We start from the raw sequence: 15,152 nt of genomic DNA, 5'->3' as shown, positions 1-15,152 counted from the left end.
ACATTTTCTTAATCTTGCTCTTATAAAGAATGCACTTGAAATATATAAAAAGAAATAATTTCATTCATTCTTCTGAAGATATTTTCGTGAACTTGACTAGTGTTTTTTGCCTAAGGCGTTTCATACTTGGAAAGGTCCTATCTTTAATCTCTAATTGCATTAAATTTCTATGTCTGACTCATGAGGAAAGGAAGCTTCAAAGCAGAAGAGGGAAAATCCAATTTCTCTCTAAATACAATAACCATTGATTGTGTTTCAATGTTCCACTAATGTTCCAAGGTTTCCAAGTGTCCTACCCAGAAGAATTAAGAGTTCAAAGATGTATCAGTTAAATGATATAAATGTTTTTACTTATTATAGGTCTTCCTATAAGGAGATTTTAGCAACGTGCTGAAATTAGGTAATCTTTACAATATGTGTCTGAGAGAGAGAAAAGGAGACGATCACTGTTAACTTTTCTGCCACTCAGCCAACATTGGTTGAACACTTTATTTACGACTCTGAACTTAATATCTCATACTTTTTAGAAGATTTATTTTTTTCCCCATAGATTTTCTTTCAATGGCTATTGAAAGAAAAGTTGGATAGAAATAAAAGTAAAATAAGCAACAATAGAGTTCATCCCCGAGTTCCAGTTCTTGTCAATTATAAGGAATCTGTAATTCATTCCACTATGGGGGTGGGTGGGGGTGTGTGTGTGTGTATGTGTATGTTATGTGTATGTGTATTTATGCTCCTCCTCCTCCTGCTCTGGGCTGGTCGTCTGTTCTAAGTGTGTCTCCTTGGTCCCCTACAATATGTAATGTTTTGTATTCTTTGTCTCATGTCTTTCCCAGGTAAAATGTCCATCGATCGAGCTTTGAGGAAGCAGCAACAGTTAAACAACCTTGTTTACGTCGTGACAAATCAGGCCAAACCTGGCGACAGAATTGTGGATTTCTGCAGCGGGGGGGTATTGTATCTCCTCTTTTATCCTTCAGAGCCTTTCTGAGACTGTTCCTTTTCTGTGCTACATTCAAGGTCCTGTTTTTATTGGGCAAGATTTTGGTCTCAGAAGGAGCAGGAGCCATGGGACAAAGTTAACTTGTTTCTTTCACTGACTTTTCAGGGCCACGTTGGAATCGTCCTCGCGCACATGCTACCGTCATGCCAGGTAACATACGAACAATAGATAAAAGGAAACATTGAAACACTGTACAGTTCAGCCAGCCAAATCCGGTTTGCCTTTGCCCTTTGAGTTTCTAGTCATTACCCAAGTCAGACATGTGGCATAGGCGTTTTTTTTTTTCTTTGAAGTAAACTTCTAAGACTCAGGGTCTTAAGGGAAAAGTAAGTAAAGTGGGACCCCAAAGCAGTTATCAGTTTTTAAAAAGCCTTGTATGTTTTAATAATTTAAAAAAAAAATAACTATTTCATTTTTATGTAAAATAATTATGATTCAACTATTTTAATTTCAACATAATTTTAAATGGAAACACTGGCTTCTGAAACTTGCTGAGCATGTTCTCTTGGTATCTAGTTTTTGATGCATTGCGTCAGTATTGAAACAATAATAAAATTTCTTAAAGAAGACAAGTAAACCAGTAAACTCAAAACCTACCATACTGATCCATCGAACGTTTTTCTTTTCTTGTTCTGATTAAGTCATTGTCCACATGGATGTTTATTGTTGGAAATTCTAAAAATGCAAATACAGTTATGGTCCCCTGCTCTCACTCAATGTTATATCATAACTGTTCTTTTCATATAAAAGTTTTAGGGGAAAGGTCCACCTTTTTCTTCTTCCAAACACAAATTCAGCTGGAGCAGAGTCTTTGCTTGTGAGCTCTCTGGAGGTGTGAATTCTTCACAATGAATACTTTTGGAAGAAAAAAATATGGGAAAACTGATAGACGAACTGGCCAGAACGACATGTAACAGCATGATCAGTGGCCAAGGGGGTGTGGGGGTGTGTTGTTCTTTTCCTTTCCTAGAGAATAAAGAGGAAAATAAATAAGGAATCTGGAAGGAGAAGCAGGTGTCTGTTTTATTATTAAGGGAAGCAACAATTTCATGATTGAGTAAGAGGAAGAGAGCTCATGGAGTAAAGTCCTGGAGAAGCAGAGTCAGGGATGGAGTTAATATGTTTTTTTCCCCTTCCTAGTACTTTTCCTGGAAGCTTAGATAGGTTGAAACTGAAAAAGGGAAATCTTGGTTAAAATAAAGGCCAGAAAGCCTTTGACACCAAGTATAGTCTAACAGGTTTTTTTATACAAAGGGACCCAGGATTTTTCCATAAGGACAAAATAAGAACTAGAAATGATAGTGAGGAAAGCGACTTCATTCTGCCCATTTTACAACATCCAAACCATCTTCTCTACCTGGATGACTTACGGAAACTTCTCACTGGTTCCCCTGCCTTCTGCCTCACCCCCACCAATCCATGGCGTACGTTGCAGGCTACCGAAACTTCTTTTGCCATCAATGTGTGATCTGGCTCCTGTTGACCTCTCCAGCCTCATGTCCGCACTCCACTCCCTGTGTCCCTGTCCCCACTGTCACCATCAGACACACTATGGCCCAGCCGTACCGATTGTCTCAGGTCTTCAAACACACCCTCCTCTGTCTCACCCTAGGCCCTCCTGTGTGTTTCCCTCTTTCCACCTGAAACACTCTTCTATTCCCCCAGCTAATTTGTACTTATTTTTGAGGCTTCTATTAATATGTTACTTCCATGACAACCTTCCTTAGTCATCAAATATGACTGCTCCCGTTACATATTATTTGTCTTTCATTAAACACTTGTCACACTGTATTATTATTGTGTGTTTCACTTGTATCACTATCTTGTAAGAGCAGTTCAAGGATCTTTCATTTTTCATTTTTGTACCAGGTTATCTGGCCCAAGATAAAGGATCAATATAATATGTTCTGCATTATTAAAACCATGAAATACAGTAATAAAGCTCTGTCCCAATGCCTGAATTACGTTATTGAATATGCTCTTGTTTCCTTGGTGAAATCTAGGTCACATTAATCGAAAACAAGGAATTATCATTAATTCGTGCGAAGAAGAGAAGTGACGAACTAGGTTTAAACAACATTTGGTTCATTCAAGCAAATATGGAATATTTTACAGGGATGTTTAACATTGGGGTAAGTAGTTAAACAATTTCGATTTCTTCAATTAGGTAAACAAGAAAAATTATTGATACATGCTTTAGAGTAAGTAAGGGAGATAATTGTAAATTCTTTGGTAAACAGAGAAATCTGCAACCCTCTATACTTATATTTTCTATAAAGCACATATAGCATGTGAATTTTTTTTTTTTTTTTTTTTTGAGACAGCGTCTCACTCTGTTGCCCGGGCTAGAGTGCCATGGCATCAGCCTCGCTCACAGCAACCTCAAACTCCTGGGCTCAAGCGATCCTCCTGTCTCAGCCTCCCGAGTAGCTGGGACTACAGGCATGTGCCACCATGCCCGGCTAATTTTTTCTGTATATATTTTTAGTTGTCCATATAATTTCTTTCTATTTTTAGTAGAGATGGGGTCTCGCTCTTGCTCAGGCTGGTCTTGAACTCCTGACCTCGAGTGATCCACCCGCCTCGGCCTCTCAGAGTGCTAGGATTACAGGCGTGAGCCGCCGCGCCCGGCCAGTGAATATTATTTTATTCATAGCACTTTATCATTGTCATATGTCAGTATTGTTAACCATAGTTATAGTTGAGGAGCCTGAGGCCCAGGGCCACAGAGTCAAGCAGAGTTCTAGACTAGAAATTCTCATTTCAAATCTCCTGTTCTTGGCATCGGGCTACAACTGAACTAAATTCATAGTCAGCGAAAGCACTAGTTTAGACATGTCTATATACTAAATTTTCCGTGTTAAAACTGTGCCATTGAATGAATCTTACACTTGATTTGCAATATTCCATTTGCAACCTTTCAGCTTTGCTTACTTTTCTTCATTACTATGAATAGCCAAGCAGGCCTTTGCTGTGTCCAAATGAGAACTATTTCAAAGGCACCGAAGCTGCCCTGCTGGTAGGAGAGGGCTCGGTGCTGAGGTCTGGCGTTGTCTTCCAGGTGGCCCTGCACGCCTGCGGGGTGGCCACGGACATGGTCATCGAGCACTGCATCAAGATACGCGCTTCCTTCGTCACCTGCCCCTGCTGCTACGGCTTCATTCAGAACACCTCAAAATTTAGTTTCCCAAAAAGGTGAAATTCAGCGTTCTACCTGTGACACCAATAATGGGGGTGAAGCAGCAGGTGAAGCTTGCTTGACATCAGGTTGCAATGGGATTTCATTTTTAACTCATTTCCTCTTTCCACGATGGCAAATATTGTTGATAGATTGTACAAGGAAGAGAGGGACTCCGTTATGTCTGTCAGTGATTTTTCTCCTGAATCCAGCTCTTGCTGGAATTTAGCAACGAGTCTATCTAGGAGTCAGCCGGCTAGAAGTCTGTCGGCTTCAGCACTTCTCTGTGCACTTTTAAATAATGAAATTAAAAACCATCATCCGGGAGAGGCAGTGGGCTTAGCGGTTGGGTGTTTGGAGCCAGGAGTGCACCGTCTCCGAGCAACCAGGCTCCCCATCGGTTTATGGGTTGTTTAGCCTCCGGCACGTGACTTTAACTCTTTTTGCCTGTGTTTTCTCATCTGCCACATGAGGGTTAGGATAGTAACTGCCTCTAGGTTTTTGTGAGAATTTAATGAGAAGTGCAAAGCCCTTAGAAGTGGCATACAGTAAGCGCTCAATGCATGCACGTGAGCTGCTGCTAGTAACAGTAGCAGCATCAGTAGTTTTAAACACTGCCTCTGGGTGTTGACAGTTAATCTGGAAGTTTGGTGGCAACTTTATGGTCCTTCTTATCCAACGTAGAAGAGGGAGATGTTTTAATTCTTACTGCTTTGACCCAACTTACTGGAAAGCCATCCTCTGGGTGCTTATGACATTTTCATTCTCTGGTTCATAGTTACTGAGAATCGTGATGATCATTTTAATCATGGGATAGATTAAACATGTTAGTTTTAGAAAATTTATCCTATAGTATGCCAAAAAAGACTTCTTGATCAGTTGCATCATTACTTTTTTAAAAAAACCTTAGAAAATTTCCATTAGAAATTAAAGACTTCTATATAAGTCATTTAAAGTCACAAAATACAAGTAATAGTCTTCTTTATCTTTCATTGTTTTGTTCTTTACCACAATCTGCAACGAGTTGGAAGAAAACAAAGGAACTATTGAAAAACAAAAAAATAAGATAAAACTTGAGGCTTATTCAGCAGTAGAAATTTCATTTTATTATACATCTGTGCTGATGAAATGTGTATTTTTACAACTCATCAAGAAATTTGTGAGTCTAGCACTGTAAAGATTCGTAAGAATGCCAGTTGGCCGTGTTCAGACTATAGTCTAACTTAACCTATTTGAAGGTTTCAATTTAGTCTCAACTTTTTTACACCCTATAGATGTACTAACATTTTCTTCCCTTACCCTTGGAACTGATGTCTTGTGTAGAAGACCTATCTCAATCACTAAAGATAGAGTTGAAAATTTGTAAATACCATACTCTTTCTATAATATGTGGAAACAAGTAATCATTTCAAACGAATTGGCCCTGATAAATTTAGCATCAAATGTATTCAATGTATTAAAACACCTGGATCTGTGTGTTCCTACGAGGGGAAGAAAAAAAATTTGGTTGTGTTTCTCTAACCCTGTAAACAATCTGTGAAAGAAAATCTTTAAAATTAATAACATAGTGATGACATGCTTTTTCTTATCTTTTTATAAAGACATTTCAAACTAGCATAGGTTTTACTTCAGGATATCATTTTACACTCTTCAGATACAATATATATTTTTATTTATAATTTAGCTTCTTCAGGATTATTTACTCTTAATATTCGGTATTTAGAATGGTAACTAATCTCTTTTTTTTTTTCTATTTCAGTGAACAATTCAAGAAAACTTTATCATACAAGGTAAACTCAAAAAGATCTAGATGTCTTAATGCACTCTTTAATCCTGTCTTTATGGTCTTCCTGCTCAAATTCCTAATGGAGTAGATAATCTATAGTTATATTTGAATTACTCATGAACATCTAATATGGCTTTTTTTGTGTTTTTCCTTTCCCAATCCAGATTAACTTTTCAAGTAGTTGACAAGATTTGCGAAGGGTTTGAGATTTTTACTCTCCTTGCAAACTAGAACGGCCTTGCAAACTAGCCTGGCACAATAGGTGCTGGCAAAAGCTAGGAGACTCCTAAGTCAGAGGCAAAAGACAGTTTGTTGCCCACAGCAGTAGGGGTGGCCAGAGGACTGTCATTGTCCCCAGTTCCCCCAGGGTGACACCTGGCCTTTGTTCCAGAGGGAGGCACCATGGACATTTACCAGGGCTGCTCACTCTATAAACATGCTTGAAAAGATCACCTGGAACAGAGGCAGATATTTCTGTAAAAGGTCAGATAGTAAACATTTTAGGCTGTGCTGGCCACATACAAATCATAAATGCCACCCCCCCCTTGTCCCCTCCAGTCTTCTTCATTGTCATGGTCATTGCTGTGGTCAGTTTGCAGCCCTTTAGAAACAAAAACTCTCCTAACTCGCAAGCCGTAGGAAAGCAGGTCATTGGCTGCATTTGGCCTGGCCACAATTCGCCGACCCCTGGTCTGACACGGGGCCGTGGGTGACTCTGCTTCTAAGACACGAAGAGGCACAACAGACCCATGGAGAACTGTCTCCCAAAAGTCGTCAGAACGTTACATAGGCTTGAGTCTCCAATGCGAGCAAAACAGTTTCCAACTTCCTGAATGTCACCACTAACCAATTAGTTGGTCAATGACGTGACATAATACAGTCTAAGAAACAATAATATTTGGGAAGGCCAGGCGCGGTGGCTCACGCCTGTAATCCTAACACTCTGGGAGGCCGAGACGGGAGGATCGCTTGAGGTCAGGAGTTGGAGACCAGCCTGAGCAAGAGCGAGACCCCGTCTCTACTAAAAATAGAAAGAAATTATCTGGACAACTAAAAATATATAGAAAATATTATACAGGCATGGTGGCGCATGCCTGTAGTCCCAGCTACTCGGGAGGCTGAGGCAGGAGGATCGCTTGAGCCCAGGAGTTTGAGGTTGCTGTGAGCGAGGCTGATGCCACGGCACTCACTCTAGCCTTGGCAACAAAGCAAGACTCTGTCTCAAAAAAAAAAGAAAAAGAAAGAAATAATAATATTTGGGGGGGAAAAAAACAAAGCATTCTATTAGAAGTTGTTAAATTAGTTTGGATTCTTAGTTTCATTAATTATAATTTTTGCACAGACTCACTAAAAACAGAGTCTCATTTTATATGCCAGCCCCTACATTTTAGGAATTTTACCTCCATCAGACCGTGAACTAGTGAGGTGCATTGACCTAAAAATGTTCATTTCTGTCACCTCGGCAGCTGTGTCTCCTTCGCCTCTTCTTTGTATAATAACTTTATGACCAGACATGTCCACCTCCAGCTCTGTCTCCCGCCCTACCCGCTACCCACGTCTTCCTCCCCTTCCCAGCCCCTCCCCCACCCCCGCCCCATGCAAATAGCACGGTCACCCACGGAGAGGGAAGGCATGTGAGTGTTCCAGCATCCATCCGGAACCAGAACATTGCTGTCCTTTGCCTGCTAGATGAAAAGTTTGCATGTCCCAGGGAGCTATACAATTTGGGGGTGGGGGGACGTTAAGACCCCAGAAACTATTTGGATTAAGAGTTGTGGCCGGGCGTGGTGGCTCACACCTGTAATCCTAGCACTCTGGGAGGCCGAGGCGGGTGGATCGCTGGAGGTCAGGAGTTCAAGACTAGCCTGAGCAAGAGCGAGACCCCGTCTCTACTAAAAATAGAAAGAAATTATATGGACAACTAAAAATATATATAGAAAAAATGAGCCGGGCATGGTGGTGCATGCCTGTAGTCCCAGCTACTCGGGAGGCTGAGACAGGAGGATCCCTTGAGCTCAGGAGTTTGAGGTTGCTGTGAGCTAGGCTGACGCCACGGCACTCACTCTAGCCGGGGCAACAGAGTGAGACTCTGTCTCAAAAAAAAAAAAAAGAGTTGAAACACTTCATCTTGCAGAAGGTCACGCCAATAAAGTAGACAATAAACTCGGGGAAGTAAAACCAAAAGCTAGACCCCTGTCTTCAGTCCCCCCTTGAGTGATGCTGGGTAAAGCGAACAGTGCGAGGCTGTATGAACAAACCAAGGGTGTTGGGGAGACAGGGTGCCCACAGTCTCGTTGCCCAGAAAGCTGCGTAAAATTTCTAGAGTGAAACCAGGCACATAAACCCTTCCAGAGAGCAGAGACTCTCCAGTACCCCAGTTCGTAATCTTTACCTCCTCTTTCTCCAACACCCCCAAACGCTGCCTGGTCTTTAAAGGTCTCGGGACCTAGTGTCCAGATATCTTGAGAGTCGCTTTGGAAGTGTTCTTCTTCACAGTTCAATCGAGCCAGCAACCTTGGCTGAGCACCTGTTCCGTGTCTTGCCCTGTCAGCACGTAACTTTGGCTAAAGAGAACATGCACGCAAATAATTCCAGTAAAATATGGTGAGACTTACCAGCACAGGTGAATTGAGCCTCACCTGCGGTTATAACTGCCTTGCCATTACATTTATGTAAAATGAATCTTCATTTACAAGCGCCATGAGCATGAGGGGCGTGCTTTTCTTGCCTTTTCTTCAAGTCATACAATTCTAAATTATTCTTCTATGCCTTTGTTGACGCCAGTTAATTTGTGGGGGCTTAATAAAAGTTATTCCTTCAAACCATTTTATTTCCCATCTGTTGCCATTAAATTTTATTGTGAGCGTTAAAATGTTTTTTTAAAAAAATGCAGAAAAGTTAAGACAAAGATATCCTTTTTAGGCTGGGCACGGTGGCTCATGTCTGTAATCCCAGCACTCTGGGAGGCCCAGGTGGGAGGATTGCTTGAGGTCAGGAGTTAGAGACCAGCAAAAGCAAGATACCCACATCTATACCAAAAATAGAAAAAAATTAGCCGGGCGTGGTGGCTTGCACCTGTAGTCCCAGCTACTCGGGAGGCTGAGGCAAGAGGATTGGTTGAGCCCAGGAGTTTGAGGTTGCTGTGAGCTAGGCTGACACCACGGCACTCTAGCCAGGGCAACAAAGTGAGACTCTGTCTCAAAAAAAAAAAAAAAAAAGATATCCTTTTTAAAAACCAACATTGCCACAATCATTCCACTTACCTTGTTAAAAAATGGAGGCCTCAAATTTAATGTACCCAACGCTAAGGGCACAGTTGATGAATCTGAGTTTTACCTGTTTGCTAAGCTGACAGGTAAGAGTGTACACACACCTGGAAACCGCAGCTGTTCTGAACAGACAGTTGACATAGGAGCACTGCACGCTTTCGACTCTGCCTCATCGTTCCCCTTTGGCTACTTGCACATTTAAGAGTGCTGGCTGCGTAAACTCATCCGCTGTGTCTCTTTAAAGCCTCCTTGCCTTCTCTTTTTGTCATTAATTCAATCTTTTCTAAAAAAGAAGTAATATTCCCCCTGCCATTCTCTTAGGTCCTCTTTACAGTTTGTCTTAAAGCAGAACAGGGAACACCTGCAGCCTTTGGGAGTGAGGGAAGAGGGAGGGATCCAGGTTTCTGTCCCCTAAAGGGACTGAGGGACCAGCCGGCACCCTGCTAGGCGTCCCCGAGAACTAGAGAAGCCACAAAGGGTGACCTGCGTTGTTTCCTTCTCCTCCAGCAGGATGAAAAGCCACTGCCCGTGTCTCCTCGGAGCCACATTCCAGAGATTCAGATAAATTTTATAAAGGAAAAATATAAATGAATTGTAGGTCTTTTAACACGACAATAGCAAAATACAACCATGTTTTCACATTTCAGCTAAAAGCAACAGGGCAGAGTGGCCCTGAGGTTTTCTGTGCGTCTGTTGCTAAGAGCCATATCCTTGAAGGCAGAAATCACCGAGTGCCACCTTCCGGAAGTTTCCCTTTTTCAAAGAAGTCCCGTCTGTGCAGCACACTGTTCAATGGAACGGTGTTGAGCTCCAGAAAAATGAGATCGTTTTGTTTTTTTTTTTTTTTTTTTTTTTTTGGGTCGTCGTTTTCACAACTTTGAAGGAGAAGATGCAAATAAACCCACATGCTGTTGCTTTTTCTCTTAGGAACACATGATACTGTGCAGATTTGCGGATCAAACGGCCGTCCAGCTTCCTCCCCAGCAGAGGCTCATAGGTACGTGTGTGCACAGGGTGGCAGGTCTGTGTGAGCAAACTCATCAGCAAGCCCATTAATCCACAAGAAACTGAAGTGTGTTCTTCCCAGAAAACTTAATCCCTATTAAGAAGAGCTTTGTGAGCATAGTAACATTTTATCCCATTTTGGTTAACGTTAATACTTTTAAATATATTTTAAAATAATGTATGTTACTACTCTTAAATACATTTTAATGTTTGTACTTTGAGTAGGATTCCGACGTTATCAATAAATCTTTTTCCTACTGTTACGAACAAACTACGAGATCTATCAAAAGCCACAAAAGAAAATAGTAAAGATAGAAAAGGCAACTACACGTGCCGAAATTTATGCATGAAAATGTGTGTGAACAAGGATGATAATGATTTTTTTCCTCAGGAAAAAAGTATACTCGTGTATTATTCATCCTAGACCAATTTATTCAACATCGGAAATATTAAACATTACCTAAACTGGAAGACCCACAGAAAGATTTCAAGTTTATTAAGTAATTGATTTATTGAAGCCTTCTCTTTAGAAAAAGAAACCGCATTTGGAAGAATAATAGCATCTGACAGTTACACATTTAAGCCCTGAGCTAAAGGCCCTCACCTGTTAGCTCAGTAAATTCTGACGACAATACTTATGGGGTAAGTAGTAGTATTTACGTTTTAATGGTGACCGAACTGAAACAGAAGCTTGTGTGAGGTCCTTCATCTGGCAGATGGCAGATCCCCACTATGAATCCGAATTATTTGACTCCGTACGTGAAGCTCTTGCCCACTTTGGTAATACTGCTTCTCGGCGCACTGCAAATACAGGTTCCAAAATCGGGGTTTAAGATAAATGCATAGAGTCAAAACTCACCCTAAAAATTATGCAGAAAAGCTCCACATTGGACACCATCCTATTAATACTTTCTCTCCAAAATTCCAACATAGCACCTTTTTTCCAACATGAAAAACAGACGGTTATGTGTCTGGCTGAGCACCAGGTGAAGGCACTGGCTTGATTGCGAGAGCACGTGCAGGAGAGATCGTTACCTTTCAGCTCTGAGATCAAGGTTGGCTTAGCAAGATGCTCACGCTTGAAGAGGCATGTCAGAGCTAGATGGGTAACAGACAGTTCCCTCCTCCCTGTCACCCTCTGGGTCCTCAACGTGTGGAAAGAGCTTGCTTTCTCCTGCCTGAATCCACTCTTTCCCTCTCCTCCTCCTTTTCCCATCCCCAAGCTTCGAGTGAGTCCAACGTGCAGCCGATAGAATTCCACTCCCTGGGCCCGCGTCTCAGTCGGCCTCGTGCCGCTGTGGCAGAACACCACGGACTCGGTGGCTTGCAGTGAACAGAAGAAATCCGCCTGGCTCCTATCTCTGGAGGCTGGAAGTCCACGGCTGAGGGGCCGTGTCTGGTGAGGGCCTTCTTCTTGCTGCATCGTCACATGGCAAAAGGCACGACGTGGGGAGAGAGAGATCAAGAGGAGGCTGAGCTTGTCCTTTGTAAGGAAACTGCACTCTCGATGATGAACCCGCGACCGTGATGACAGCATTAATCCGTTCACGCCACCCTCGTGGCCTAAACACCTCCCAACAGGGTTGCACTGGGGATGGAGTTTTCAACATAGGATTTCTGGAGAGCACAGTTGGATGACAGCAACTCAGTGAAGGCATCATGAGTGCGGTGGACGGATGCGTAGGTGATAGGTGCGAATTGTCGTCATCAAACCAAGGAGAATGGCCGGAAGGGAAGTCGCTAGAGTGGAGGAAGAGGATCATTTGGCAAAATCACCGGCAGGGAGCAGGGCGTTGGGGGTAGGTGGTGGGAATCACACTCAAACAAAGCCAGAGACTCTCTCAGATGCCGACATCTCTGCTCTGCACAGCCCGTTCCTGTGTTCTGTGAACGTTTTTAGGAAATGCACCAGGCTGCAAAGGCAGACCACCACCAGCTGGATTTCGGTTGTGAAGATACGTCAACATGTGCAAACATGAGATTGTTCTGCATGATGGAAAAGGAAAATTTGACTGGGACCCAGGCCAAGGATAAACGAGCCGCAGCGTAACCCAGGGTGGGTACAGAAGGAATGCGGAGCATCCGATCCCCACAGAGAATGTTTCGTTTTAAACGGAGAAGTAGACGGGGAGACAGTTGCAGAGGTCTCAAAGGAAGAACAATATTTTAAGGGCAAAGACGAATGTCAGCCTCAAGGCTGCCGATGAAGAGGGGGGTGACTTTGCCCAAATGGAGCTCTCGATGTCCCATTTTACGTCACTTCTGACGCAGTCTGTCCTTTGTGGTGTGCGTCCTTTTAAGGAAAATGTACAAAATAGACATTTGGAGTCTCGAATTGCCAATGCTTACCTCCTGATTTATTTCATCCGCCGCAGTTTTTTTTTCCACGAGGATTCTGTTTACCGCAGAAGAACTTTTCTACTGGCGTTATCTGTCTTCACTTCCGAAGCTGTTTTAGTTTGGCAGTTTCCACTATCATTCAAATAAATTATTTAAAAATAATGTTAAGGCATTGTTGTCATTATTGAGGAAAAATGGAATGAATGAAGTTCTGCTTAGTCAGTAACCTTTTTCCAAGAGAATAAAGAAGCTTATATATTGCATTTAGGGCAATTAAAAGCATAAAAGTAAACCAGAGCTTTGAATATATTCAAGCCCCAAATCATTTTGTCCCGGGCTACTTTTGAAGTTTGTGTTTGCCAAAGGAAAACAAATTAACCCATTTGCTTGCCAGGCAGATTTCCTCTTCTGTCTTCCAAAGATTGCAGAGGAAATAGAACACCACTATTTTACAGAGGTGCAGGAGCTCTGAAAATTAAGAGTATATTACACTCAACATTACAGATCCACCTGAAATAATCAGCGCACAGTTGAGAATTTTCTCAAATATTTCCCATTTCTCATTTCTTCATAGTCCTAAAAAAACTCCAGGTAGAAAAGGTAACATGTCTCCCAGGTGGTCCCTTGTCAGCATGTCCCTTTAGATGTTCTTAAAGACAGATTTTTCCCCCCCATAATATTACAGATAATGTAGTTTTATAGGGAAGGCAGAGAAACGAAAGGTCTTTAAATGGATTTTTAACCAAGTAGGAAATAGAATCTGCAGTTTGGGATTTGTGTATATCTTTAAAAAGGTTAGCATTCTTTAAATTATTAGTAGAGACAAATCTTTGAAATGTATGTCTTTGTAAACTATCTTTTCTCCACGCTGATCAAGAATTAAACTGAAAGAGACCAAACACGGCTTGGGTGTAAACAGCATTCCCCGCAGTACGTGTGGATTTTGTCACCGTATAGATTCCCTTAAATAAGCGGGAAATTGCCCTGCTAGGGAAAGGGTGTCTCACGGTGCCATCTGACTGTATTTCAGGAAAACAGTGCATGTGCCTCGTGGACCTGGACCGGGCCAGAGCTGCGGAAGAACGCGGCTACTCCGTCCAAGTGATATCCATGGAGCCCGAGAGCTGCTCCCCCAAAAATAACATGATCGTGGGAGTCCCCGTTTAGAACGGGACACTCAACATCCGATGACGTTTTGCCACCCGTCTTCGCACTGAAAGCCCAGTGGCATCCAGGGGGGAAACAACATTAGCTGTCCGGAACCTGCTGTGCTCAGGAAGGAAAGAGCCAGGAAGATCTCGGGAGAAAGGCTCCCTGTGGAGCATCACAAATGCTCCTACCATGTGTGATTAAAGGACTGCTGGTTTTCCTCCTAAGAATCCCCCTGGAGTCTCTGCTGCCGAAAGAATAAAACTCACCAGCGGAGGTTCCCTCCCGGGTCACAAGCTTTCCGAATCTTGCCAATGTGATGTGCAATTGAAAATAACATACCTGCCGTCTTTATTTTGTAACCGTTTCTAGATATTCACCTGGAGGCTGAAACTAGACTCTGTGCGTTTTTGTTGTTGTTGTTGTTGTTGTTGTTGTTGTTTGTTTTTTTATATATATATATTTTTAATAATTGTACTTTTTCTATAAATTTTAAAAAATTAGGAAATGACAGCATTTTTAAGCTGGAGTTAGTTCACCTTGTATGTCATTTAGTATACTCCTTTTAAATACATTTCCCATAAATCACCAAATGAGAACATCACTGCTTCAAACATCTTAGGGGAAGAGATGCCAAAATAATTGCCGTAAATTTCCCTTTTTGGGGAATGTGGAATTTGGACATAAATTCTAACTAAACAATAAACACATTGATTAGTAAATTCAGGATGGTAAGTAATTATGGAGGATCCATTGTTTTTAAGACACCAGCCTAGATTCTCCTGAGGATTCAAAGATGAGGTGCAAGAGACACAAGGCTTCGCCTATGGAAGTGAATCTTCTAGAAGGGAAAGATTAAACAATTAGTTAAATTTTTTACGTTATACTATAATGTATGGTCCCAGGATTTGTTATTCAGATGTCAGTTGTATTTTTTATTTGTTTTGGGGGCATAAGACTTACAGAGTATGAATAGGGAGTGTGAGAGGTATATGGGAGCTTATTGGAACAGTTCTCTCTACCTAAAGTCTCCTTTTTCTGCCAGCCGACATTTTTAAAGACAGATGGTACGTTCTTTCTCACATGCTGCTAATTATTTACCTTTTAGGTGTCCTAGGTTATTTCGTTTAAGATTTATTTCATTGATTTTGATATTTCCGACCCCTGTATTACACATACCATGAGAAGAAAGGACTTTAATTGGCCACCACTATGGATTAAAATACAGGAGGACCAATTTTCAGGGAGGCAGGGAGGTTTCAGAGTCTGTTTTCTGGGTTAAAATTTAAGAAAAGAATTAACCATCAGCTCTGAGTATTTTAGTCATTCATGCCCGTAGAAAACAACATGTTCTTATATCCTGGACTTTCTTTTTTTTAATTGAGGTTTAATTCACATGCAATAAAAATAACAGATTTTTAA

At 41.7% G+C, this 15,152-nt stretch overlaps 1 protein-coding gene across 1 annotated transcript in view; it reads left to right on the top strand.

Moving 5' to 3' along the window:
- Nucleotides 1-14,117, top strand: part of GSTCD (glutathione S-transferase C-terminal domain containing) — a 72,036-nt gene extending 57,919 nt beyond the window's left edge. Inside the window, exons 6-12 of the mRNA XM_069459092.1 lie at nt 837-952; nt 1,109-1,153; nt 3,007-3,135; nt 4,065-4,198; nt 5,941-5,971; nt 10,164-10,233; nt 13,612-14,117. Coding sequence (XP_069315193.1) covers nt 837-952; nt 1,109-1,153; nt 3,007-3,135; nt 4,065-4,198; nt 5,941-5,971; nt 10,164-10,233; nt 13,612-13,748 — 662 coding nt within the window. The 3' untranslated portion in view covers nt 13,749-14,117. The remainder of the gene's footprint in view (nt 1-836; nt 953-1,108; nt 1,154-3,006; nt 3,136-4,064; nt 4,199-5,940; nt 5,972-10,163; nt 10,234-13,611) is intronic.
- The last annotated feature ends 1,035 nt before the right edge of the window (nt 14,118-15,152 follow it).

Source organism: Eulemur rufifrons, chromosome 26, assembly GCF_041146395.1.
Source record: "Eulemur rufifrons isolate Redbay chromosome 26, OSU_ERuf_1, whole genome shotgun sequence".
Taxonomy (NCBI): domain Eukaryota; kingdom Metazoa; phylum Chordata; class Mammalia; order Primates; family Lemuridae; genus Eulemur; species Eulemur rufifrons.
The sequence above is the reverse complement of the archived record's forward strand: the minus strand, read 5'-3'. Positions and strand labels throughout refer to the sequence as shown.